We start from the raw sequence: 27,753 nt of genomic DNA, 5'->3' as shown, positions 1-27,753 counted from the left end.
GGGGTTTCCTTCCAAGATGAGGCAAACTAAAATAAAAATGTGCTTCTTGCAGCCGGCGCATGTATTTTAGACTACGGACAGACACAGTCTCCTGCGGAGGGAGGGAGAGGAGGATGGTGATGATGAGGATAAGGTCTCAGCAGCAGCTCTTCTCTCTTCATGTTATCTCACCTCCCCTCTGAAGCTGTGGAGTTTTTGATCCTGTTTGCTTAAACCGCAGCTGCTGTTTGTCTCTGTGTGTTTTTCTACATTTACTACAATCCTATACCTGGTTGCTGCAACATCTTCCACCATCAGACCGCAGCCATGTCGGACTCAGAGGACATGGCGGAGTTCGCCAGCATCGTGGAGCGGATCGAGCGGGGCGAGGTGAGTGATATCCGGATGATTTACGGTCCTTCTGACAGCAGCGGTCTGTCTGTCATCCTGCTGCCGACAGCAAACAGCACAGAGCCGGCCTGCAGGGCTGTCAGGGTAGGGATACTGTCAGACACTGACCGCAGCCTGTTACAACGCTTTCCATTCATCTATGTCACATTGTATTGTATCATGCTAGCCTACTGTATTCTAATATTATGATGTGGGGTTATCTCCTGTTATGTTGATTTAATAGCCATTACAGTGAAACCCACCCCTATTCTATACTATAACACGATTTCAGGTGTGTCTGCTATTCTGATCAAGGCATTCATTACAGGCATTCAGTTTAATTGCGTCAATACTAATCATTGACATCAATATTAAGTCTAATATTATCAAATAGTGTATGTGCCTCTATAATTCGAGTATAGACTATATCTCAACATTGTAATAGTAAGAAATAATCCCTAATCCGGTTTATTAATTGAATAGTCTATAAAGATAATTATTGTTATCTATCTATCTATATATCTATATATCTCTCGCTACGTCTATCTGTCTATATGTCTGTTTGTCTGTCTATATTTGACACTTTATTCATTGTACAGAATAGTAATACACCCTCTTCTTTTTTATTCCACTCTTTTCTGTTCTATCATATTCCAGTAAAATTTGTGAGCTAATGCCACCATTATGAAGTTCTTAAATATTGGTATAATCTTAATCTTTAGCCTGCCCTGTAATTGTATTTTATATTAGTGACAAATCCCCATAACTCTGTTCTGATATTGTAAGAAGATCTGACCCTTTTTCTTTACAAAGAAGTTAACAACCTACAAAGACCCATATGCTCTATTCCATGTCAAGGTCTAGTGGCTTTAAGGCATCGGCGCTTCTATTCTTAGAGCAAAAAACGTGAGCATAAAGACTTTAATTAGAGGTCCAAGTCAGTGAGTATGTTGGTAGTTAGATAGTGCTGCAGGCCGATCACAGACTCCTGTCAATATGTGGGACACTTGGCAGCAGCTGGTGAGATGGGGCACTGGGTTACTGAGGTGTGTGTGTGTGTGTGTGTGTGTGTGTGTGTGTGTGTGTGTGTGTGTGTGTGTGTGTGTGTGTGTGTGTGTGTGTGTGTGCGTGTGTGTGCGTGTGTGTGTGTGTGCACACACACACGGCTGTTTTTCCTTTACACCCATTTGTTTCAGACTGACAGAATGTGTTGAAATGAATTTCTCCTGCTCACACAATCTGTGACATTCAGCCATGGATGAATGAGCTGTGTGTGTGTGTTTCATGTGGCGCATGAAAAAAGAGAGAAGACGTAAACTAGATTGACGATTGACTCACTGGCTAGCTAGTATAGCTGAATTCAGGAATATTTTTTTGATGTAATCAAGCCTTTCTTTCACATTAATATCAACATGGTTTACTCTTATGGCTGTGTTGACAGAGCGAAGAAGCTTACATTTTGATTCCAACAAAAATAAACACAACATAACAGCAGTCCTATTGTGAGAGACTGTATTTTTGTCTCTTTTAGGCTACATTATCAAAACAGCCTGCACAAGAGACTTGCAGACATAGTGTTCCCTAAGTATCCGCCTTGATTCGACAATGTCTCACTACATTGGGTTAAACAGTAAATTATAGGTTTGGGCCAAGGTTACATACTCTGTAATGCAATTTTGTATTTATAACGTTATTTTCCATGCCCAGAAATGCATTACCTGGTCAATGGTAAAATGTTTAGGACACTGTTTTCTCTAAGAAGGGAAATAGATTACATTATTATCTGCAGTGCCTTCAGTGACTGTGCATTAATTCAAACATTTCACCCATCTCAGTCTCTGCTTCTGCCCAGCGTTGTAATGCTACACTTCCATTCCTAAAGACAGCTCCCTCTCAAGAATCTGCTACTTGGTCCATTTTGTTCCAAACCATTGTTGGGTTGACCTGCTAGGGGGCCCTAATGTACAATAAAATGAACTACAGACCTAAACAACGGCACTGCAGAAAGTGATTAGCAGATCATAAATACCCTGAAAGAATGAAAGGACCCTGACAATAGTAACTGCAAACAGAAATGATAGCTTACTTAGGCCTCTTTTATAAAGTAGGAACCTTCTGAGGGTTGAATACAGTGGCCTACTGTCAGACTCTGAAACCTCATTAGCCTATTTTATACACACACGAAGAATGGTGTGTAGAAGTTGATATATTTTGTTTAACTTTAGATTTGAATTACTGATATACACAAATGTATAGATTCTAAACTAATGAAGTTTATCACACATGCCAAACTCCTGCACTCTTTGCACTCTCTTTGCATTATAAAACACACATTGCACACACTTTGTTTTTCCTCTTACGAGTTCAATTATTTTGTGATATTAACATCTGCAGACAGACACAATACATTTTACACGCACCACCCCATTCCTTTTCCTCAATTACAATGTATGCAATTTTTGTATTCTTCGATCGCAACATCCTTGCCTCTTCACATCTGTTAGTATTATTGTTTGAGTCAACTGCTTCATTTTGTGTGTAACAAATATAGTATGAAAGTTATTAACCTGCTAGCAGTGTATTGCCATGGGGAGTAAGAAGAAAACCTAAGTATGTTAATTCAGCCTAAAAGTACAATTTTGAGCTACATACCGTACTTGAGTATTCCATGTTATTCAACCTTTTTTTACTTCTCTAAAATGTAGGTAAATACTGTACTTTAGCACAACCTAAAACACAAACATCAGTAGAATGCAAATCCACAACAACAGTAAAATGATCAAAAAACATAATGTATAATGCTAAAACACTGACAGGGACCATTTCTGCAGTAGAAGAATTGCAGAATTTAGTAGCTACATTTTGCTGAGAAAGCCTCGATACTTTCACATTTTGAAAGCAAGGCTTCTAGGTGCAGTCGACTATTTTCACCATGGGATATAAATAACTTTATTGTTTATTTTTAACCTACATGTAAATCACTCGGATTGAAAAAAAAAACAAGGAGACAAAGGAGAAATACTGCAGACTCTCACCTTCCAATGCCTGCTAAACCCCCCTGGAAGGACATGTTGGATTGATGAGTTAAAGAAAGTTTACGAGCAGAACATGAAAGCAGCATTAGTACTATAGAGATCCTCCCCACCTCCTCTCTCTCCTCCCCCTGTGTGTGTCGCACCCCCTGCCGCTGATTCACAGCAGCGTCACTCTATTTAAATTCACTGAGCCGTGGCTGTCGGCATCTTCTCCTCCCGTCCGAAAAACTTTGTTTTTACCTCGAACAGAAATCGCCGGATAAGGTGTTGTTTTACCCTGAGGTTTATAGTTTCTCCCTCCCCATGTCTGCAGAGATGCGGCGTAGCAGCATAGCTCCGGTAAGTGGGAGAAAAGACAATTCATCAAAACGTGTTTTAGTCCCGTCATTGTTCAACATGTAGCTTCTCTGCTGTGCATATTAAGAGCCCGGACATTGTTAACGCTATTAGAGCTGTAAACTACCCCCAGTGTGTCCATTCATTACTTAGTTGGCCATTGTTGAAGATTTGTAACGAAATATTTCGCTTTGAGCAGGCTTGTGGACAGCTACTGTTGGTCTATTTTCTGGTTAAACTTCCTCTCTCCTTCTGCTTATTGTCTTTTAAAGCGTGCGGAGGCGGTTTTCCTAAATGAATGTTTGTTCACAGCAGGAGGAAGATAAACTTTATGGGGATGTTTCAGCCCACCACCTGCAGTAAATGAACTAATCAGTCCGTGAGAGGGCAGTTTTCGCGCTGGAGCTCGTAGAAACTCTATCTAATAGTCTTATTTATGTGAAAACGTGAGCTGCTGGAATCGTGTATTTCAATGTTTGTCTATATTTAGCTAGCTGGGCTTAATCCTGGCTTATGTAATGTATCAGAAACATGGTAAAGACACTGTAGCTGGCTGTCATTGTCACTGCATCAGAGCTTTTCAAAGTAAAGTTGTGTTTTAAAAATTAAATTGTACTTATCTCTATCAACCCACCTAATAAGGTCAATTTTCCCACCGCACTCAACAAAGTGCTGTTTTCACAGTTTAAAATGCAGACAATGGGCCTATTTTATCTGCATCTATTATGAACTAATAATAGGTTATTGTTCAAAGAATCACAGACAGCTGTATCCTTGCCTCCAGGTCTAAGGTTGCCAAGCTTATTCCAGACTGATCTGTGAAGCCTTCTGTTCCTTTGTTTCTTCATCTCAACTTAAATTATGGCAAATGACAACAGCAGCTGCGAGGTGGTGCTTCATGTAAAACTCCTAACTTCAAAAACTGACAAATGTTTACATGGCATTTTTTAAACAAGCATCTCTCCATCTCCAGGTCCCGATCAAGAACATCGAGAGGGAGCTGATCTGCCCGATCTGTAAGGAGCTCTTCACCCACCCGCTGATCCTGCCCTGTCAGCACAGCGTCTGCCACAAGTGTGTCAGAGAGCTTCTCATGCTCAACCATGAGGACTCTTTTGATGCCGGGTCAGAGTGCTCAATGCCGGGCAGCCCAAGGTCCAGGGTGCCCTCCCCGTCCATGGAGAGGCTAGACAGGCTTGTGAGATCAGGTGGGTCTCGGGGTAAGGAGCCAGAAATATTAGTTTTTCTCCATAGGTTGGAAAAATATGATCTTATTAGTGCAGGGAAGTGGATCTCACATTTCTCTTTTGAAATCCATTTGAGGCTTTAGTAGGAACAGTGGTCTCACTATGTTGTTGGGTATCCCTACCATTTTAGTTATGTGAGATGATGGAAGCTAATAATCAGGCATTTGTTGCACAGGATGTGCAAGTATTGAATGTATCTTTGGCCGTCTGTAAAACGTCCAAGGAAGGCAGTATGAGTTTTCTTTCCTGTCATGCCAACTTCCTGTCATAATTTTGTTCAACTATCATCTCATTGGCTGCATTCAACAGGTTTCAGTGGCTGGAGCCTGACATTTATCTTGCATAGCGAAGGACAAAAGGCTGAAAAATATCTATAGAAAAAAATAAATGTGTGGTTACACATAGAAACTGAATTTGAATGAATAGCTAACCAACAAAGGAGACAATGCCAATTTAACTGTTGAGCAATACAACAATGGACCAAGCTTTATTGTTTGATATCTGGGTTTCGGTGTGGCACAGACGCTGCCCCTCCTCTCTCTTGTCCCACATAAACAAGAGCGACTATAAAAAGTGATTTAATCATTTTACAGCTTGGCTGTCACATTGTCAGTCATCACTTCTGCCTCTAATCCTGGCTTCATTAAAGAGACAGCAGGGGAACTTTGACAAGCTGTAGTTTTGTCTAGAAAGAAATGTTGACAAGCCCTAATTGTCTCCACTGTCTGCCTCTGATTGCCCAGAGGCATCAAACATCCCCGTCAAGCATGCAGGGGCTCATGTATTTTAATCGGATATATAGGCATATGTGTGTCCTGTGTACACATGAGTGAACAAAGCACATATTTTAAGGTATTTTAGAATCTTATAACCAAGCTGAGCTGGAGGGAGGACAAACTGTGGTTGTGGGTGTTTGCAGGTAGCTAAATTGACTTGTCACAAACAATGTTATGTTCCCTGCTGAACACATGGTACTGCTGCAGCCAAGCCTGAGCAGGTCAATGTCTAAGCCTTAAAAATGGCATGACTGGACACAAAGCTGTCTTTCTGCTTTCTGAGAGCTCTGGGCTACCGGCCATTTGTATTAAGATGTCTTCTCATTTGAACTCTTGTCTTGTCCACTCTAGTTGAGGAAAAACAGAGTTGTGTCCGACTTCCATTCTACATTGCCTACTAATTCTAATATAATATGGGTTCATAATGAATAATGGTAACAAAGCAAATGTAGGTCCTACTGATAGTGAAACATCTTACAGAATACATACACATACACATTTTGATCCCTTTGAAGTTTACTAGGTGGTCAAATCCACCATTGGTCATATCTCTTTTATTTTGGCTAACAAAATAGTTAACATACTTTTCATGTTGTATTAACAGTTAAAGCTGTATCAAATGTAAAGTGTCTAATCAATGACCCTCTACTACATGAAACTTAGTGGTATTTGGTGTAACCTGGTATCCATTTAACTGAGACGCCTCGGAGCTAATAGGATCCCAGAGTACAGGGAGGTGAACTACTTTTTGGGAGCTATTCATCCAAACCTCTGAGAGCGGGCCCTTGAACACAGCCTTCCTCATTCAGACTCCCCTTTTCAGCCTGAATGAATTCATTCTTCACTGGCAGGACTGCATGTGTTGACGCAGGAAATATTCAAATACTGCTTTTTGTGTAAACAAATCTCACGCCTTGCTAAAAGCAAGTTTGTGCTAAAGGACAACATGTTTTCTAGTTTCATTCTGACTTATTGTGAATTGATGCAGAATGTTAAGTAATTTAAAACTGAATTTAGCAACATCTCATAAGGAAATGTGTAATTTCCTTGGGGATTTACAAACAGGATTTCTCTGTGTAAAATACATTTAATCAGCAGATCACATAATGCAAATTCTCTGTGCTTTAAGAATATTTGGGAAACCTCAAAGTACAATATGAGCAAATAAACACCCGGGCAGAACAACCAAGCATTCTGCCGGCCCCTCAACACTGGGAGAACAGATCATTTGTAGCCATGGTGACGCGACCTGCCTGTAAGGAATGAATGAGGGATTAGGTGAAGGAGAAAGAAAAGACTTAAGGCTATATTTATCAGTGTGCAGCTTGGACAAGTCTTGCTGGGCATGGAGAGAGGCAAGGCGGCTACTAAAACTCCATCAACATCTTATTTTCTGTTGCCGGGGCTCATAACGGAGCATGATGCATTGTTGTTCAAAAGCTAACTCTTGACAAGTGCACTGAAAATTTGGTTTTAAGATTTCAGCTTGAACATATTGGGAAATAAGCATATATGTTGTATTTTACGTTGTGATGTATGCAACTCGAATGTATGCACACAAATGTGTAAATATTATGCTAGAGGAAGGACTTTGTTAGCTTAAAATATGAATGTCTTGTACATAATGCAGTTTAATTATACCAGTTGCAGTTTTTTAAGTCTGGTTTTACTTTTGAAATGATGGTTTCCTAATTTAAAAACAAGGTAGACAAAAGCATGCCTCGCTTTTCTCACTTCCGACTATTGATTTTGTTACCTGTAGCAAGTGAGCTAATTAAGCTAACAGTAGCTCTGAATTCATGATTGAAATCTGAGGCTAAAGCTGTAGGTCCAGTGGGAGGGGTTCAGTGAACAGTCAATGAACACATGTATAGTTTGTTTAAACTTGGGAAAACACTATAAAAAGCTGGGTTTTACCTTTGGACTTTTTTAATTTTGTCTTAATACCAGTTGAACTAAGCTATTCATTTCCTGGGTTTAGCTTCATATTTAGCAAGAAGTCAAATCATGTCTCCCAAAATGCCAAACTAAGGTATTCCTTTAATGCACATTTTACAGTACACTTAGCCTAGTTTTGAAATATCAATGCAACCTAAGTGCACAAATCAAGAGTTGGTTTTACTTTTAACAACTGTTCACATCCTGTATGTATGGTTGTATGTGTATTTTAAAACGCACTGTTTGTTTCACTATAAACTGCATTACCAGATTTTTCTTGTGTTAACTTTTAAGTTGGCTTTGTTTCTTAATTGTCACGTTTAACTACAAATGCTTTCTCACGTCACTTCACATTATGCATTGTTTCTTTTTCATGTTGGTCTCACCTCACTTTTCTGTTCATTGCTTGCAGCCACAGTGCGAAGGTCGTTGGGAAGTCGAGGTAGACGCGGGATCCGTTTTTTGAATAGCTGTAGTAGTGAGTACAGTGTTACTAGAAACCCTAGTTTGGTTCTTCCTTTTCTCTACTTAGTGTTCTTCAGCCATGTCCACACGACCATACAAACTCACGCCACTGGCTAGTTACTTTTCAGCGGGTTTACGGTGGCTGCTGAATTTTAAGTTATACATTAAAAATAATATACCCCTTTTTAAAATAATGTCTACCGAGCTTAAAAGTTATCTAATTTTCATTCCAGATTTAACAAGGGCTTTAAAGGTGATTAGAGGGTTTTGCAAGCTTTTGGTTATAAGGCTTTTTTATGTGGGAATGGTGAAACCCTTAAAGCGATGATGCGTCAGCATACAGGGAGGTTGACTAGAGGAATAGGGTGGAGTAAAGTAGGAGAGATTAGAATCAAATAAAGCTAGAGTCCTTGATGGGGAGTTTTGGCAAGTAACACAAATGAATTAAAAGGTGCCAAGACTGAAATAACTATGTGCATGCACTCGCTTGGCTTATTAGTTATTTTTGAAAAACCTGTTGGCAAGTTAAGCTTTTTTTTATTGAGCTGTTGAGTCAATCGCACACACTGAAGAAAAACCTACAATGTGCTTGGGCTTGCTAAGATTCCTAACTGGATTTTTCTGACTGATACCTGTGTGCCTTTAGGGTACTGTACATGCTTGATTTAAAAATAATTAGTGCTTGAGAAACAGTTTATAAGAATGCAGACCTGTTCCAGCCTACTTCTAATCATCTTGGGTAAGATGGATTCATTGAAAAGTGTCAGATTTCTGGCCAAGTAAAACAAGACTGAATAATGAGATACTGACTGAGATCTGTTGCTTTGATTAGGCCTACTCGTGCAGGTATTTGACAAGCTCAGTGGTTTATCGAAACATTTCAAGCACAGACGATATGTCTTTTAATATACTCTCTATACTAATTTCCAGGAGTTGCCTTGAAATGATAAAATAGAATGGCAGCAAACGATGAAGACTTGTTAACAGGCCTTAATAAACAGGACTCTATTTTGTTATTTACATTGAAACAATAACAAATTAAATGCACATGAACATTGTTTAATATTAATTTAGATACGTGAAGACGATCACATTTACAGTATAACTTTCTGAGTAGCAATGCTGCATCAGACGCAGTCTGATCAGTGCAGGGGAAAAACCAAGCCCTTTTTTGCTCTGCAATGACTCGTCGGTTTCTGCCTTCCACTCTGCCTCCCTCTGCAGATACACACACACACACACACACACACACACACACACACTCTCCTGCAGGCATCTCCAGTCTGCTTGGTGTTCGTTTACACCTGCTGAGTCAATATGCAGTGCCCTAACATGCACATGAATACATATACAGTATACATGCATTCACTCATCATCAAAGTCAAAAATTGTCTGCCATACTCCTCATCCAATGACTTTTATTTTACTGTCATCACCATTATCAGACTACGTTTTTCACAGTCACACCACGTCCACCTTTGTCATATGAATTCAGTTAGGTAGGGTCATTGATCTGTGGCAAACAAAGCTCCATATTTCAGTTTGTTGTCTGGTCTCAGACAGATTTGACCTCTAGGTAGTTAAGCGTCCCTGCACTGTCAGCCTTTAGTTCTACTCACATCACACGGCATGCACATGGCTACACATCTCACATAGTTTACGTTTGCTGTGCTACCCCTGCTTTCCCCTGAGCGTCACCTTTTGCAAAGTGTGGTTTTTAAGTCGTGTGTTCCTGTATTTCGCTTACCTGAGGAGTGTTTGATTTAATTTTCAGGTCCTCGGAAACGAAGTGGAAATACTGGCTTGCAAACTGAGATAAATCCAGCACTCCTTTCTTCCCCTCTTTCCCAAAAACGTGATGCAATATTTTTGTCTTTTATTTTGCCTTGTAGCGAGTTCAGTTTGCTGGCTTTGAGTGTGTTGAACAGTGTTTTGCGTTCCCCAATGCTTGCGTCTGTGATGTGACCTTGTGCTACAGCTCCTTTCCCCCCTCATGTCACTGTGTTGCTTTGTTCCAATGCTGCTGCATCTGTAACAAGCACACTGTCGTGAGAAACTCTTAAAGCAGCTTTGCTTTAAGAGGAGTTTTGCTGTCTTATGAAGATAAGTGTTGATGCATTGAACTGGACATGTAATATTAAATGTGAATTCAAGACATTTTTATTTAAAATGTTGAAGTTCTACTTCACACAATGTAATTCTGTTACATTGCTTGATTTTTAAATATGCTTTGTTTTTTTTATACTTTCTATTTTTGTAATCACTCATACTAGGTAAGTGTAACTATTTCCTTTGTCCAGATCATTGTGAGCACTTGCATACTCGTCATTCCCATGGTAAATGTTAAATGACTTGCCGTTTTTAAATTGATCTCTCATACCGACAGTGCACTCTCTATTTGCTCCAAGGATGCCATCTGCCCTGTGACTATCCTGTGTTTTCAATCTGCCCCAGTACTCTTGGAAAGTCTCCCTTCTTGGACTTATTTCACTATAATAATAACTGCTAAACAAATTCCCTGTACTGATGTCTTGCCCCATACAGCCATGTCTTTAGAGAGTAGTGGTCATTGTGGAAATGAAGCACAAAGGGAGACATACTGAGACCCTATTTGTGAAGGCTTGTGTTATCAAAGGCATTTTTTCCTTAAGATCATACTTGGAAAATCATGCAGATGATGTAATGCTTCTTTTGTGACTCTAGCCCAGAATGTGTTCAACACAAATGGAGTTCACATTTTTTCAAAGCCCCCATTTAACTCCTGGGAACTATGCCTTCAGTTTGATTTCAAGTCAAAGGACATTGTTGTTCACATGCCAAAATAGGGCCTCAGTCAAGAGCTGAAACTGGGTGACCTGAGCTATGACCCTCGATTATGCATGATCTTTTCTCACTTGTCCTTCTTGACTCTCCTCCAGGCTCCATCTCGTCACCGGGGTGGCGCAGAGGGTCTGTGACTCCCCGGGTCACCACCATCCCATGTCCAGGCTGCCAGCATGACATCGACCTCGGAGAGCGAGGCATCAGCATGTTGTTCCGTAACTTCACGCTGGAGAACATTGTCGAGCGCTACCGCCAGGCCGCCCGTGCAGCCGTCGCGATCATGTGTAACATCTGTAAGCCTCCGCAGCAGGAGGCCACCAAGAGCTGCATGGACTGCAAGGCCAGCTACTGCAACGAGTGCTTCAAGCTGCACCACCCCTGGGGCACACCCAAAGCTCAGCATGAGTATGTCGGGCCCACCACAAACTTCAGGCCCAAGGCAAGTGTCCTCTATCAATACCTTTGTGAAGACTTTATTTTCCCCCATCAGTTGTTTTCTAAAGGCTCAAAGACACATTCACTACATTTTTACTCAGCTGTTGGACTATGAACATCTTAGATAAGATGTCACATGAGTCCAAAATAAACATTAGCATCTATAGATTTGGCTTGAAATAGTTAAATGTTTGAGGAGAATTCAGCTGGAAATCTTTTACTATCTGGTTTTCCTGATCATTACCTGATGTTCAGGAATGTTGTTGGCCTTGCAATAAGCCAACTACAAAGCTCGGATCCAATAATCATTTGAATCCTTGTTGAAAACTTGAGTCACTGGTTTGAATATATAATTGCATTGCTTTTCCAATCCCTTTAGTTGATCAAACATGCCTTCTTCCTGAGGATCTTGAAAAAGTGCTGATTTTTTTTTTTCAAATGTTTTAATTCTATTTTAAGACCTCAGGAAATGGCTCACAGAGAACTGTCTAGAAGCTTTTTATGTCCAGGCCATCTTCCGGTTTCACTTCAGTTTTCAATCACTGTAGATTTTAAAGAGCTGTTTATTTTATCTCAGATTTTAACCCATTGTTCTGTACATCAGGTCCTCATGTGTCCAGAGCATGAGATGGAGAAGGTGAACATGTACTGTGAGGTCTGCAAACGACCAGTGTGTCACCTCTGTAAACTGGGAGGATCCCACGCCAACCACAAAGTCACCTCCATGGGTAGTGCCTACAAGATCCTCAAGGTAACGCCTTCACATAATGTAACACTTTGAGAGGAGAGGCCCGCTGCCTCTGGGTGTCAAATAAATCTGTGCAAAGTTATAGGTTCTTTGGAGTAAGGCTAAAACCAACAGTTCATTTTTATAGATTCATTTTTCTAGATTAATCCTTTGGTCCAAGATTATTCAAAATGTCTTGTTTTATCAGACCATTTTTTAAAGATTCCATTTTATACAAAACAAAGTGTAAAGCAGGATATCTCCATATTTGATAGGGTACATCTACCATTAAATCATTTCTGTTTTTAATTCATAGATGGATTAACTAATTGTCGCAGCTCCTACAACAATTGTAATGTGTAATACAATTCTCTCATAACAACAATTGAACTGAGATTGAACACAATGTCACTTTTAAGAAAGCCTTTTAAATGGTGTTGTGTCAAAGCAGCCTTGTAACTTCAGTACGCTGAAACTTGAAAAAAACATGTCTATATTTAGTACAATCTACTAAAATGTGATATTGTATCTTAACGTAAAGCTCCCTTCAAGGCAGATTGAATATCAGAAGTTAAGTGACTGACTGATCCCTGCATCTCTCATGTCCTGCTCAAATATTAATGTCTGACCTGTACCTGTGCTGCACCAGACCTCGGATATCATCGCTCTTTTGGAAACTAAAACCCAGGCTGGCTAACAGGGTTAAAACAAATTGGTGTAATGTGCGTTCTTCAGATTTTTTTTTTCTCTACTCGGTAGAAATGATTTATATCAGTTTGAGTGTTAGGTTTAGCTTATGTGGGAAACGTGTCTCTAGATTATTCTATAAGAGTTTTTAGTGGCTATGAGGCAGAATGAGACAAAGCACATGAAACCTTTTAACAAAATGGGTTTAAACGTATTGATTAGTAATCTAATCTTGCTTGCATGAACACTCAGCTTAGTGGACATGATGCAAGGTGGTTTAGCACACAGAGGCAGAATCTGTTTCCTAATTAAATCTGCTAGCCTGTGTTGGCACAAACACTGTGCTGCTTAATATTTAATGAGACCATTTGTTGCCCATGATTTTGTGTACATTGTCTCTACAAATTGTAGGGAGATGTATTGAATGTCCCGGAATCCTTCGTCAGTCAGGGAGAGGCTCTGGTTTCAATAACTTAAAAACAATAATGCCCTGTCATTGTTATACTGAATGTTGTCTGACACAGCACCCACTGTAACAGGCTCTCACAATGAAGGTCATACAGGACGCCCTGCTCAACAGCTGCAGTTGTGAATGTGATGTAAGATGAGAGAAATACGTCAACCTATGTCAGAGTTTAGGAATGTAAATCCCTCTCGATTCCTTAAAATGGAACATTTGTTAATGAAGTTTCATGTGTATCGGATATAACCAAACCCCAAGTTATATCTTGTTATTTGTCATCTTAGTGCTGTGTAGGGGCTTCAGAGTTTTAAACCTTTTTATAAAACTAACATTATGTGCTGATGTTTTCTCTCTCCAGGAGAAGCTAGCCAAGAGTATCCATTACCTCATCAGCAAAGAGGACCAGGTCAGGGCTCAGATTACTGATCTGGATCTGCTCATCAATCAGACCGAGGTGAGAGCTGACTCATCCTGCTGCAGGTCCTTTCCTCACTCCGCTGCCAGAATCACGTCTTATGCCCCCTCAGAAACGAGTCACTTTGCTAGATGTTATCTAGCACAATGAAAACGCATGTTACCTTTTCTTACAGAATACAAATATTTATACAGCTTACACAAACCAGTGAGATAAGTTGAGCATTGTCTGTGTACGAATAAGGAAGGTCACTAAACAAATGTTATGCAAACCACACAAACACGGATCATAGGATTTGCCTACGAGTGTCCCTTCTACATGTCTGGGTTTCAGCCTCTGAGCTTGTTCCTCTTTCACTTGTATGCTGGTGCTGAATGGGTAGTGTTTACATATGTCTACACTTTTAATGTTTGTAAGCAGGGTGTGTCGGACTGATATGTTTGGGATGCTCTTTAAAGAATTGTTGGTCCATAAAGCCTTCTTTCGTAATACCTAAGTTGTGTAATGTGTTTAAACTTGTACTTCCTTGAATATTACTGCAGAAATTAGGATGCAACACAATATATTATTATTGTATCCACCTTCTTTCAAACCAGAGATTGATACAATGATCAAATACTCTGACCTTTCAAAAATGTTAGCATGTAGGGAGGTACATGAGAACATTTTATATCTTTGTACAAAATGTATCTTCTTCTAAAAGGACAATGGACAGCTAGCAGAGCGCCAAGCCAATGAGCACTTTGAGCGTCTGTTTGAGACTCTGCAGGAGAGGAAGTCTGAGATGCTGAAGTCCATCGAGCAGTCTAGAAACCGACGCCTGGACCAACTCAAAGTTCAGGTATGAAATACTAGGGCTGAGTTTCATTCCTATTAATCATTATGTTTCTGTATAATCATGCTTGCATCAAACACATGACAAATATCGACTTGTTTGTCTCTGATAAGTGGTGCAATCGAGCCTTTTCTTTTGAAGGAAATTAGTTTTCTGAGGATTCCAAATGTTTTAATGAATTGCTAAAGCTAAAAATGCCCCCGTGTTATTTATTTTTTCTCAGGTGGAGGAGTACCAGGGCATGCTGGAGAACAGCGGTCTAGTGGGCTACGCTCAGGAGGTTCTGAAAGAGACGGATCACTCCTGCTTTGTACAGACTGCAAAGCAGCTGCACACCAGGTACGCTCACTGACAATCCTTTTTACAAAATGTCCACTAAACTACGTAATTGTTGCCTTACAAATGGTACTCACAGATACATTTCAGAATATTTTTAAATCCCAAGATACCATTTATAACAGCGAAAGTTCACGATCATGGATGATTTTTCAAACTTTTTTAAATGAGTTTTTGTTCCCCTTTCCAGTCATGAATACTTCAAGTTATGGTGAGATATTAAAGATTCTGAATAATACCAGGGGCCTTACACAATTGCAATTTAATAATAAAAACCCTGTAAATCCCAAAAGATGGCTGTCTCCATCTCAATCAATAACACAAAGTCAGCGATTAACATTACCATCAAAGTGTGTATGTTTAAAATGGAGTGCACATAAGCACCTCTCTTGCATCTTGGAAGATTTCCTCTCAACAGGAAGCTGAGCTGTGCGGGAATGATTATTCGCACCACTAAAATCCTTACTGTAAACTGTGGTTAGCTGTCTCATAAATAATTAAGAAGCTTAGTAATGATTACCAGATATAAATCCAACACACTTTACAGAAGCCAAACATAACCGTTTAACAGGCCCCACAGTGGGAGACGGAAGTGTGATATGACTACTTTCTTTTGCTCGCAGTTTATCATTAGCAATGGCTTCCATTTTCCCAGTGATTTCATAAGTAGGATTTGCTTTGTTTATTTTTAGTCTTGAGAGCATCAAGCTTATTATGTGTTTGGGTGACTACAGTGTGTCAGAAACACAAAGTCACGTGCACAAAGGTTGCCAGACTTGTGGAGAGTTAAGTAAAGACTAATGCTGCTGCAGTGTCCAGTCAGTGCTGCCTTCTGCTCTAAGCTCACTAATTGATCTCTCTTAGCAGCTTTGGATCATCAGGAAGCCATTTCACTCTCAAGACCATGATACTAAGCCCGGTACACTTTCCTCCTGTTGACAAGCACTTCAATCACGTTTTTCACTTAAGAATATAGATGCAACTGCATACATGAGGCTAGAGTACATGGTGGATTTTATAATGTTTGACCACTCATCATGAGTGAAGTGTGGTCCTTTTTGTGTTGTCTTGAAATACAGCTGTTGGATTTGCAATACTAATGTATGCTAATCATGAATCACCTCCATCAATAAATGCCTTGTTTGTTTTCAGGATCCAGAAGGCCACAGAGTCTCTGAGGACTTTCCACCCTGCGTCTGATCCCTGCTTTGATGAGTTTGTGCTGGACACATCCAGAGAGGAAATGCTGCTCAAAGAGATGTGCTTTGGAGGAGGTGAACCATTTTGTTGTACTTAAAGGGTGTGAAATATTTATATATCCAGATACAATATATAGAATGAGGCTCTGACCATATTATACAAAACAAGATTATTACATTTTAGCAATTCTTATTTTTTACTTTAAATCACTTTCCATGTGAAATAAATGCTTTCAGCCCATTTTATGACAGCTGTTTTCCAGGGGATCTCTGTTCTCATGGAGTACATTGTTTCTTTGTAGTGTCTCCACACATCATTTCTCTCGGAAACTTGGTGTTAAAGGACAAGGCTCAATGAGAACTTGCCCTCAAGCGGCTGGAAAAAGTGACCATTAGTTCATGTCAATGGTCACTTTGCTGCTTCTATTGAGCTCTGAAAATGAAGGCAGCCTTTGTTCATGTGTCCGTGTCGATTGTGGCAACTTGCTTTACAGGGCAGGGCCTTGCCACTTCAAACAGTTAGTCCAACAAAAAACTACTTTCCCTTTTTTTTTTTTTTTTTTTTTTTTTTTAACTAGACAAAAGGCCAGGACAAGCTGTTTGTCTTCACCTGTCTATCACAGCATAGCTCTCTGAACTGTGCTGTGCCAAGAGGTCAGAGGTCATCTGTTGGATAAACGGGTGTAACCCTGAATACACTCGAAGTGGCTTTAACTGCTTCTGGTCTGTTGAATAACCAAGGCCTATTTTTCTCAGAATCAAGTTTCCCAGGGATAAAAGTATACGTACTTTAATGAACTGTAGGGTTTGCTCCATACTATTTCTGGATCAAGAGTTACGAGACTGAGAAAGGAAGGCAAAAGAAACAAGTTATAGAGACTGATGCCGTGCCAAAAGGAATATGCATGTGAGCATTCATTATTTTCTGTAAAAGAGCTCAGTATACACAATTATTTCTGCGGACTCTCAAAGAGCTATAAAGGACTGAAGTACTTGAAAACCTTTTGTGTAATTTATGTCAGATTACATTTTGAGCCTACAAAGGGTGCATCAAATTGAGAAGGTCTAAATTAGAAAGTGTAAGTAATCAAAAGAGATTCACTGAAAGATCGGCCAGTCATTGTCTTTAAAGGTAATATTAATTTACATGTACAGTATCATAGAGCAGCTGATGTGATCACAGATGTGCGTGTTGCAACACTGGGCACTACTTTGATAATCTGTCAGATAAGGCTGACACTTCTAAAACCACTTCGTATACTAAGCTAACACTGGAGAATTGTACATAATACACTACCATTATGCACACTTAAACTGAACATTATTGCAATAATAAGCTGAGTAAGATGTTTAAATTGGATCCACCTTTAACCCTGTCTTTACGTAATTAGAACAGGAATGTGACTGACTCGTAACGATTGAGTGAGACATTGTGTGCGTCTGGCTGAGTGAGGCTTGTTTGAAAATGCCTGTAGTGTGGCTCCCGTCTACATGCTGAGTGGCTGGGGAAGAGCAGAGACGGATATCGTTGTTGCAGATCATGACGAATAGTTGTGACAGTTTCTTCAGTCGGATTTAGTCAAAGGCGGGTGTTACGGGGCATCCTGAAGAGAAAAAAAAAAAGAGTCTGATGTAAACGATAAGGCGGTCTAAATACAAAATAAATCGTTTGAGACTTTAGCATCCAAGAAATGTTGCATTTAACGTCCCTTTGGCATGAGTGGATCCAGCTGACGATGTTCTAAGTGACTGTTGGAGAGTTAGTGAGCTTTTGTTGCTACAATGAAGTACAGCCATTGTTTGCTTGTTAAAAATCAGTGATGTGAGATTGATTTCTGAGACTTCAGTTGGTTTTGTCTAAACTCATGGACAAATTGACCACTTTCTGTTCAACTCATTCAAAGAAGAAACAGTTGGAAAATCCCTTGATGATAATTAAACAAAGTACAATGAAGAAAATAGTTTAAAGGAAATGCTTTTAAAAACTTTGGATATGGATGAAATGTTAAAAACACATGAAGTCAGGTTTTACAGAAGGTTTCCTACAAGTGGGAAAATGTTTCTTTGAACATTCAAATCGGTCATTGAAGCAGCTAACACTCGTAGGAAAAGTATGATAAAACAAGAAATGTACAAAATGCAGCAACCGATTGCATCACTAGAACTGTCACTGTTCAATATTGGGTAGCCATTTCCATATTGTGTTGTAGTTTGAATAAACAGTGGAATTAAACTGTTGTAGTTTACATCTACGTTAATAATTTTCAGACACTTTTTGTAGCTTAACAATACCCCGAGATGAGCATTACCTGCGGTTGTCCTAATCTGAAGCTGTGTTTAAATTGACTTAATATTCACAGTTTTGGCTCTTATACTCTCCTGTAATCCTTACACTGGAGAAAATTGGATTTTCAAATAAAAATGTACCCTAAATGAATCACTCCTGAGTCCTTCTGGGAAAGTGCTGCATGCAGCAGTTGTGTGGCAGTCACATATTGATGCGTGTCTTTAATCTAAGTGGCCTGCGGGGGTTACTGATGCTCTTAGTCTGTGCACCGAGTATAAAAGAAGCTGAAGGGATATTTATACTCTGCGGTAATTTAATTGAAGTCTTGAGAGATGATGGCACATGGAAGAACGCCTATAGTGCCCCTCAGCTCCTATACAAAGGAGTCTAAAACACGTTTATGTTGAGTAAAAACTGAGGCAGATTTTAAATCCCTGCCTGACGGCAAACATTTTTCCATAATACGTTTTCAATGAGTGAATTGTTCTTGTATCATTCATAGAAAAAAACAGAACTGAATATTCTATTGTGAAGTTTTAAATAAGATTGGGAGCCATCTTGTTTGTGTTATGTTGTATGTGTTGATCAATGCCTACATAACGGTTTCCCCTCCAAAATGTCTAAGAGATATCACATTCATAGAGGGAGCAGTGGATTGAAAAATGTAGACAATAGATTAGGTTCCCTGCAGTGTAACTGGGCCTCGCCGCCTGTCTGGCTGTGTTGGATGGCTGCCTGCCCCGTTTGTTTTTTTGCCCATTTGTCCATCTGTTGAAAACGGGTGAAATCATATTTGTCCTTGTTAACTGCTGGTTAGTATCTCATAAAGAAGTGTAGACTAATTGTGTTACATGGGTAGAGAATGATGTGTTAGTCTCTTTTTTTGTTGAACTTTACAAAACATTTCTGGAACTAATCTTCATCCATTCTACCTGGCAAAATATTAAAACGAACACTCAAAATAAAGTTCAAGTTTAGTCATGACATTACTAAAGTTAGGTATATTTGATAGACAAAAAGTTTGGCAGTGTTAAATGATGATGCATTGGGCTTTAAAATAGAGTTGTGCATGCGACAAAGACTTTGGAGACTTAAGGATAAGCAGAGTGACTTTGGAGGCCCAGAGAGCTCTGTTTCCGTGGTGACAATGGTCAACAAGGGGAATCTATCTGTAGGGGAAAGAGGTTTAGAAAATGAAGTCTGAATGTGAAGGGTGGAGAAAAATAGGGGAACTATTACAAAGGGAATGGGAGAAATTCTCACAGGGAGAATGAAGAGTGTAGAAGAAAGCCTTTATCCCAGAGAAAAGTCACCGACCTACATGGTTACAGTAATGAGATTGTTTCAGGAGAAATATTAGCCTCGGCCCGAGAGAACAGTTAATGATAAAGTGGATTATGTGGACAGAAATCAGACGATGAGAAGTGGGCTTTTGGCATTTAGATGGATGTTAAGTCGGAGGTAGAGAGTTTGATGCTTCTTAGGAATTCTTCACAACCAAAAGGGGAACAATTTGCCTCAAATGACCATGGTAAAGGGATGGACCAAAGGACATTGAGGGTGAAAGTGGGAGAGGAAGAGAAAAGTGTTGGTGGTGTGGGTGATTTACTAAGTGCATTTCCTGGCAGTGAGTTGACGTAAAAACCTCTTAACAGGCTCCATTATGCAAGACAGTCTTGTCCATTGTCCCGAGGGGATAGTCCTGATCCTGACAAATCTAATCTTTGCCACACTTACACTACGGCATTTGCTTAAACCCTAGTTATTGAGCTGAAGCACTGTACTAAGCATGATTAGGACACAGGAGGTTATACTGGCGTTTCTTTGTGATTTTAAAGAGTAGGTTTTCCAGTTATGCATAAGCTCTGCATTTTGCTAATAACCAGAACCAAGTTTTCACTTCAGGGTTCACCGCGATCATGTGCATAATGTTTTTAAAATGATGACTTGTGTTGACTAACTGGTCATTTTTGTTTTATTTTCTTCATGTCTTTCTAATCTTCAGTTCCAGACCCTCCCCTGATTGACCTGTCCACTAGCAGGGTCTATAACGAGGCCTCGATCTGCTGGAGGCTGTCTGATGACCACCTCCCCACAGATCACCATGTGATGGAGTATCGCAGGTGGGTGCACACGTACAAAGATATAACGGCAAGAGAAGAGTGGAGCATTGTGGTTATCCACAAATAAGTTATAGTTATGTGAAAAATGTCTTTAACTATATTATTGTTTTCTCTAGACTGGGCGGCCCGAGCCAGTCCCAGGAGGACGGAGAGGACAGTGGGGCCTGGAGGGCTACAGACAGGGTGTATGGTTCCAACACTGTGGTGTGTGACCTGGAGCCTGACAGCCTGTACTCCTTCAGGGTCAAAAGCTGCAGGAACTCCATGTTCAGCCCCCACAGCCCTGAGGTCACCTTCCACACCCCCCCTGCACCTGGTAAGCTCGACAAGCCTGCTGACGTTTTCCAGAAAATGTATTGCACATGTCGGTTTATTCCCCCCCCAATGATGGGTGTGTGTGTTCTTGGTCTGTCCTTTGGGTCTTGAGCTGGACCTAAGTGGATAAAGGAATAGAATGGAAGAGGTTATTTGAGTTCCTTTTTTAAAATGCAATCAAAGTGTGTGTGCTATGTTTTTAAAAGATTAAGCTCAATCAATTGAATCTGTGTTATAGATGTTGTTGCTAAGTGCATTATTGAATTGACTAACAGCCCCTGTTGTTGGGCCTCTTCTGGCCAAGGCAACAGCTAAGCTCTTCTCTTCTTTCCCTCTCTGAACACGTCTGAGTGTCTTGGATTTTAGGAGGATTATCACATCACAGATGCTTTGCTGTTTTTACATTTGGAATTCTCTTGCCGCATGCTTGATGGCGGTAATGAATGCAATGGTGTTTTAGTTTATCACCATGGTAATGTTTTGTGTGTTTCAGATGGCTGAAGCCAGTATAGCTTTTGTGTGTGTGTGGGAGTGGAAGATGTCGTGCAGCATGGCAGCTTGGAAAACAAACCTGTAGTTGCATCTGTTGCGTCCCATTTCAGCTTCCCTGACAGACGCCAGGTGGAATTCATTAAAATCTTCCCAAGCCATCTGCTGAACTTGAATTCAAATCATGTCCTCCCAGGATAGCACTGCCACTTTGATATATATTCAGCTGGCAATAATTTAATTCTCCTCGCTGCTTACACTGATTATTCATACTGCAAGTGTAAGAATCTGAGATTTGCAGAGGCGTCTTCTGTGGTGCTGTTTTGATTTTGTCACAATTCAGACTGTACATTTCCCCCTCCCATGGCAGGGGCCTGCACACATGCTATATGACACGTCACTCCCTCATCTGACATGGCTGTGCTTTGATTGGTTTCCTACACAAGCCTTGCCATTGGTGTTGTGGTTGGCGCTTCCACATTCCTGTGCTCTCTGGTTCGTGTAAGACAGAGTGCATGGATTCACTGTGCGACAGTAATGAGGTGACATTTCAGGCCAGTGAAAGGCAGAGGACAAAACGCGGACTGGCTCTCTCACATGGCCACTCATGACGAAGCATGAGTGGACACAAATGCATAAAAACAAATCTATCCATTGCAGCTATAGCGCTAATCAAAATGTATAAGGACATTGCAACATGTCATCACTTATATCCTGTCTGGTCAGCATTTATCAGTCTTTTTTTAGTAGGACATCATTCAGACCCTCAAAGCGTAGAACCAGCATGTTTAACAGCTAATATGCTGGTTGTGTAAAAGCAAATTGCTGCTGAAAGATTTTGAGGTCTATTCATGGTCGAGCTCAGTTTTCAGTCCCTTGTGCTGCCAAGTCATTAACTCACTGTAAAAAGAAAATCCATACTATAAATATCTGTCTACTACTTAACTGGATTTAAAATAAAAATACATGTTACTCAATTAATTTTGCCCCATTTTGTTTTATTTATTAAATTACTGGTAGCCTCACACTTGCAGTACTGAGCAGATGTTTGCAACATGGATTTCCATGGAAGATTTACAAAATTGGCTGAGTTGATGCTTTTTATTTTTTGGATGCCCAGATGTTGAAGAAAATAATTTGATTCAAATTGTATGAATAATCAAAGGTTTTATGCACCTAATGTCTTAGGTTTCTGACATATTTTGGCATTGGATTTTAAGCCTAAACTACATAACATAAAGTGGCAGCATTATTATCTGCTCAGCCTTTAGGCAGGGTTCTACTTTTATCATTAATATGGCCTAGTTTTTGGAAGGACTTCCCTAGACGGATGCTAATTAAATAGTCTTCCCCTGTAGACCTTGGATTACATATTCTGGATATTGTAATTGTGGCCTTTGGCCCATAAACTATGTATAGAATGCATTTAATTGCACCCACATATTAAATATAAATAACATCTGCACATGGATTGAGCTTTATGGCTGTTATTCTTCATGGTTTGATAATGATGGCATCTAGGTCTAAGCTCTTTAAGATTGTACTGTAGCGCCCTCGTGTGTCCACTCTTGTCACCTACGTATTTATAGTTCTCTAAAAGAGGGAATACAACTCTGCCTTTTGCACAAATTGTATAGACTCAGTTTCCTTTTCTGATTTATTTTGAATGCTTTTTATTCTCCACCTTTTTCTTGTTTTGATCACCCTTCTGTAATTTGTCTTCTCTCCCGTTTGTTTAATCAATGGTTCGTTCTCCCTCCATCTCTACACATTCAGCTTTCGGTTTCCTGTTCAGCGACAAATGTGGCTTCAGCACGGAGCGGCTAATTCTCAACAAGCGCCGGGACACTGTGGAGAGCGTAGCTAGCATGGCCTTCCTCCTGGCTGCAGAGCGTGTGCAGACGGGCAGCTTCATCGGACTGGACTACATCATTGGGGACATGGGCATCTCTCAGGGAAGGTATGCAGAAAGCTGACGACCCTTGATTTTATACAAAGAAGTTGTTTCCTTAATTTGACAGGTGTTCAGTGAAAACAGAAACATTAGACTATTAATGTCATGCTGCCTAGATATCAAATATTCAAGTGAAAACCGAGATGGAACTTTTTAAAAATGAGTTTGAGCAGAAGGTTCTTGTCATTTCTCTACAGTCTTTTTTTTAGCCTCCAATCAAGTTGCTGAGAAGATTTTACCAGCACCAGGAATGTCAAAGGATAAATGATAATCAATAGATCATTGTAAGTTCCAGCCCTGCAGGATTAAAATAATTTGTTCCCATTTGTTTTGCAGACACTATTGGGCCTTCAAGGTGGAGCCGTACTCCTACATGGTTAAATTTGGAGTGGCCTCTGACTCGAAGCTTCTCGAATGGTTTCACAATCCGAGAGATACCAGCAGCCCAAGGTAAGTGCAAGCAGATCTCTACGTACACAACCCGCAGCTGACCCGAAGTTCATCCATTAAAAACAGAAATGGTAAAACTGCAACAATTACATTTTTGTTGTACAATTTGTGTGTACCTTTGCAGACAGTACCTTACTGCAGCACAGACGTAAACAAAGTCAGCACAGCGATAAGTGTGCTCGAGTCATACCTAATCCTGTGATGTAAGAACCAGGATAAACTGGTAAAGAGCTTAGTCTCAGACAAAGCCTGCCTTTGTCACTGATCAGTGTAAAGGAACACATTTATTTACGCAAAGACATCTTAGTTCTTTGGTTATTACACGATGCATGGGAGGTGAATCACACAGGGCAGTATTGAATTTGAAGGTTGAGTGTGCATTCTTAGCGCTTAATAATAACAAATAAGTTTAACATGACGCTGTACATTTGTTAAAATGGATTTTAAAAAACTGATCTGTTACAAATTCCACAATTAATTGTTTGTAAGATTTTACAGGTTCAATCCACTTTCAAAATGTGAACATAATATTTGTATTTTTAAAGTTTTTGATTGTATATCAAATGTGTTTCTGTTTTGCAATGCTGTTTCAGGCTGTTGAAAGTTCTTAAGGGGTCTATTCTATTTTCTGACAATTCTCGTGACCAAATAATTTGAGAAAACAAGTAGATTCATTGATAAGTAATAATTAGTTTCGGCCTTCATATTTTTCACACACTTGGGTTGCATTGGGGCAGATCACTTTTATTAAACATTAATTTCCACATGATTATGACGTTGTTTTCAAACATTTGATACGAAATGTATCTGCTGTTGTCTTTCCTCTCACCAGGTATGACCATGACAGTGGGCATGACAGCGGCAGTGAGGACACATGCTATGAGCTCTCCCAGCCCTTCACCCTCCTCACCCTGGGCATGGGCAAACTCTTCATCCCCAAGACGTCCTCCTCCTCCTCTGTCTCCACAGCACATGCAGCGTCCAGCGACCCTGGCAACCGCGTGCTCCCCTTGCCACAGCGCATCGGTGTATGCCTTGATTACGACGCGTGCCGGGTGTATTTTTATGACGCCGACACCATGAGGTGCCTTTATGAGAGGCAGGTGGATTGTTCAGGAACAATGTATCCTGCTTTCGGCCTCATGGGCAGCGGCAAGATTCAACTGGAGGAGTTTATCACTGCTAAGAGACTGACCTTCTGAGGCGGGATGGAGCATGCTCATGCATCCGGACCTGCGTCAGTTTAATGTTAGGCATGTGCTGGGAAGAGCAGATTTTAATTACAGGGTGGTGGAGTACAATCCAAACGGATTTTCTCGAGGTCAGATGAGGCAGATTTAATCGGGGCCTTTGGTCCTAAAGTAGTAAATCTGCTGGAGACTGGCCTATTTAGAGATGGCATGTGTAATGTATGATCCGTACACGAGAATGACGTGAATACTAGTGTCCACATACAAAAGTCCTCCGAGGCTGAGATATGGTATGTCAAAGGTCTTCTATACCAAAGTCTCTATCTGTTCATTGTATTTGCCCTGGTTTTAATGGCCAGCTATGATCAGCTGTTTGTATCGTGGAATTGGCTGCAACGTTAGTTTTCAGATAATGTTATGGTTTTAACATGAAATGCCTTTGAGCTTACACTAACACTTCCTCTTTTGCCAGGTATATGTTAATAGATTATTGTGTGTATTAAATATTGGGTGATGTTAATATAACTATTTGTCTCTATGTAGCAGCGTAGGTGTAGATGTAATCTTGATGGACCTGAAAGCCTAGTAGCTACTTTAAAGCTAGTGCCTTTGTGCCTTTCTTTTTAAGGAAATGGGTCCTTTTTAGTTTGCTCTAACAAGCAGGTGTTGGTGTTATTGCACAAGCATTATGGAAATACTTATCAGCATAAATACTTTGAGTTTTACTGTAGGTGGGTTGATCACAGACACTGGTGTCAATGTTATAACAGTTACTAGTATGCATTACTTACATATTCACTCTTGCCATTATCACAGAAAACACACATTTTCCTCCTTGTCAGTTATGTTCAGCTGTTTTTGCACAAAATTATGAATGAAGCCTTGCACACGATAAACTTAGTCATCACGCTTTGATCACTACCTTGTTAGCTTCTTCACTTTAAATGTTGTAAACATAATCAGCACATTAATGTCTCACGGGGACTGTCACACTTACAAGAGCAATCACATTGTACCAACATTAATGTTAATCCTGGAGTAGTCACTTTTATTTGAAAGCCTCTCGCTGTTTGCACGCCACTGAATGTGACTAACACCATACAACCTGCCAGGTACAAGAACATCATGTACTTATACGTATTAGATGCCCGGTTTATAGCTGCATGGTCACTAATAGCCGAGCATGTTAGTTCTGGTGCTGCTTCTAAGTGCAACACACCACTCTGTGGCCTAGCAGCCTTAAGACACAGTCTAATAACACAACAGTTATTCAGGTTCTTACAAAAAGTGCTATCGCAAACATACTTTTTTTTTCTATCAAGACTACCGTTTACCTGCAGTGCAGACGCATGACGTGTCCCATATTAGTTACTCACTGGTGGGCTTGGCTGTCAGACAGATCACCTCAGTTTGTATAGGCTTTGACTAAATCAGCTCAGATAAAGTCTAACAGATCACACCGGACAGACTGTTTGCTGGGCAACCACACTTGGATTTTTGTACAAGTATACTGTATATGTGCCTGCAAATGGGTTTGTTTGTACATTCATATATATTTTAGCTTTCTGGAGGGTAAGGGTAATCTGTGTTTTCTCAGGTTTCTGGCCCTGATCGGGGCCCAATGCTACCTACCTCTGTCAGGCCTGGAAAACCATAACTACTGTACCTTTCCTCACAGAAAGACATCTGGATTCATTTGCCGCTCTGTCCGTATCAGTCTGTTCAATATCTTCGCCTTTTTCTTTAATGTGAGATGATGAGCTGTCAACATTTTTGATTTTATTTCCGTGTATATATATATTATTTTCTGTGAAATAAAACATCTTAAATGTTTATCAGTTTGTTTATGGACCTGAAAGATGTGTATCACTATTGGTGGAAGGGAGTGTTTATCAAATGGTACTAATGTAACAACCTTTACCCACCTTTTTGTGTTTGATTTGTCAGTTTAAATGCTTTGGTTATATCTTGTGCAACACGTAACAATTTTTAGACTTAGATTACAAACATTTAATAAACTCATACTCTTACATGTAGCTGGATAGAAACTTCCTGCAGTCTCAATTATATATTGGGTTTCTGACAGTTTGCATTTTAGTTTTCCAGTCAATTATTTTCACTCCAACGTTCTAAAGTCTCACACATGAGTTGATTCCTGTATTTTTAAATTGACTGTTTTAAGATCTTCAAAACATGTCTATGCATTTATGAATTTGCAGTTTCACAGAATGTATTTCCTCTTTATTACAGCACAAATGGCTGAATGTTCTTTGGATTTCTTTATTTGGTTTTGTTTCAGTTGTTCGCAGCACAGTTGCATGTAGTTATATAAATCTGAACATCTCATACAATGTTACAATTTTAAATGCATCCTAGACTGATTTCAGTAATGAATTTAGAACCAAAAAATGTTGCAAGCTGGCTATCAATCCATTTCCAAGCTGGCACTTTAAAATGGCTCTGCGGGTGTGTAAAATAAGTGTGCAATATTATTAAACGGGCTGTAGGAAACTTTTAGGCCAGATGTAAGCCAATCAAGACAATTTGCACTGCAATTAGTTGTTTACTTGTGGTTGTGAAGGGGATTTTCCTTGATATAAAGGTAAAAAAAATACTTGTAAATGTTTTTTTTTTTTTCAGTAACATCATTTTTAAAAAAAACTAAATTAGAGACAGTGCAGGTGTCCTTATCTATTTTTGTCCTCTTGATTTGGATGTGGTGTGTAAGTGGTGGGTTTCTGTATTTGGTATGTAAAGATGTCGAAATATCTCGTTTTTCGCTCTGAAACCTTGAAACGCTACCATTTTTATTTTGCTGTGTGGGGATTTGATCAAATAAAACTAGTGTTTTTAAATCAA

At 39.9% G+C, this 27,753-nt stretch overlaps 1 protein-coding gene across 6 annotated transcripts; it reads left to right on the top strand.

Moving 5' to 3' along the window:
- Positions 1-49: 49 nt before the first annotated feature.
- Positions 50-27,753, top strand: trim36 (tripartite motif containing 36). 6 transcript variants are annotated; one of them, XM_034234918.1, is made up of 14 exons: positions 50-369; positions 4,714-4,948; positions 8,114-8,179; positions 11,085-11,428; positions 12,029-12,175; positions 13,660-13,755; positions 14,420-14,557; positions 14,775-14,890; positions 16,040-16,161; positions 20,379-20,496; positions 20,613-20,812; positions 23,077-23,260; positions 23,591-23,704; positions 24,537-27,753. In XM_034234918.1, exons 1-14 carry the CDS (start codon positions 307-309, stop codon positions 24,904-24,906), a joined length of 2,313 nt encoding a protein of 770 aa, XP_034090809.1. In that variant the 5' UTR covers positions 50-306; the 3' UTR covers positions 24,907-27,753. The 6 variants fall into 6 exon arrangements, with proteins under 6 accessions (XP_034090809.1, XP_034090808.1, XP_034090813.1 ...); XM_034234917.1 differs by having other exon boundaries at positions 4,714-4,960; XM_034234919.1 differs by lacking the exon at positions 50-369 and adding an exon at positions 3,574-3,743 and having other exon boundaries at positions 4,714-4,960.

This window comes from Gymnodraco acuticeps, unplaced genomic scaffold (genome assembly GCF_902827175.1).
Source record: "Gymnodraco acuticeps unplaced genomic scaffold, fGymAcu1.1, whole genome shotgun sequence".
Classification (NCBI taxonomy): domain Eukaryota; kingdom Metazoa; phylum Chordata; class Actinopteri; order Perciformes; family Bathydraconidae; genus Gymnodraco; species Gymnodraco acuticeps.
The sequence above is the reverse complement of the archived record's forward strand: the minus strand, read 5'-3'. Positions and strand labels throughout refer to the sequence as shown.

Coding starts and splice junctions, on each gene's coding strand:
- trim36 (XM_034234917.1), top strand. CDS start 307: ATGTCGGACTCAGAGGACATGGCGGAGTTCGCCAGCATCGTGGAGCGG. Junction 8,180..11,084: donor TTTTTTGAATAGCTGTAGTA/GTGAGTACAGTG, acceptor ACTCTCCTCCAG/GCTCCATCTCGTCACCGGGG. Junction 12,176..13,659: donor GTGCCTACAAGATCCTCAAG/GTAACGCCTTCA, acceptor TTCTCTCTCCAG/GAGAAGCTAGCCAAGAGTAT.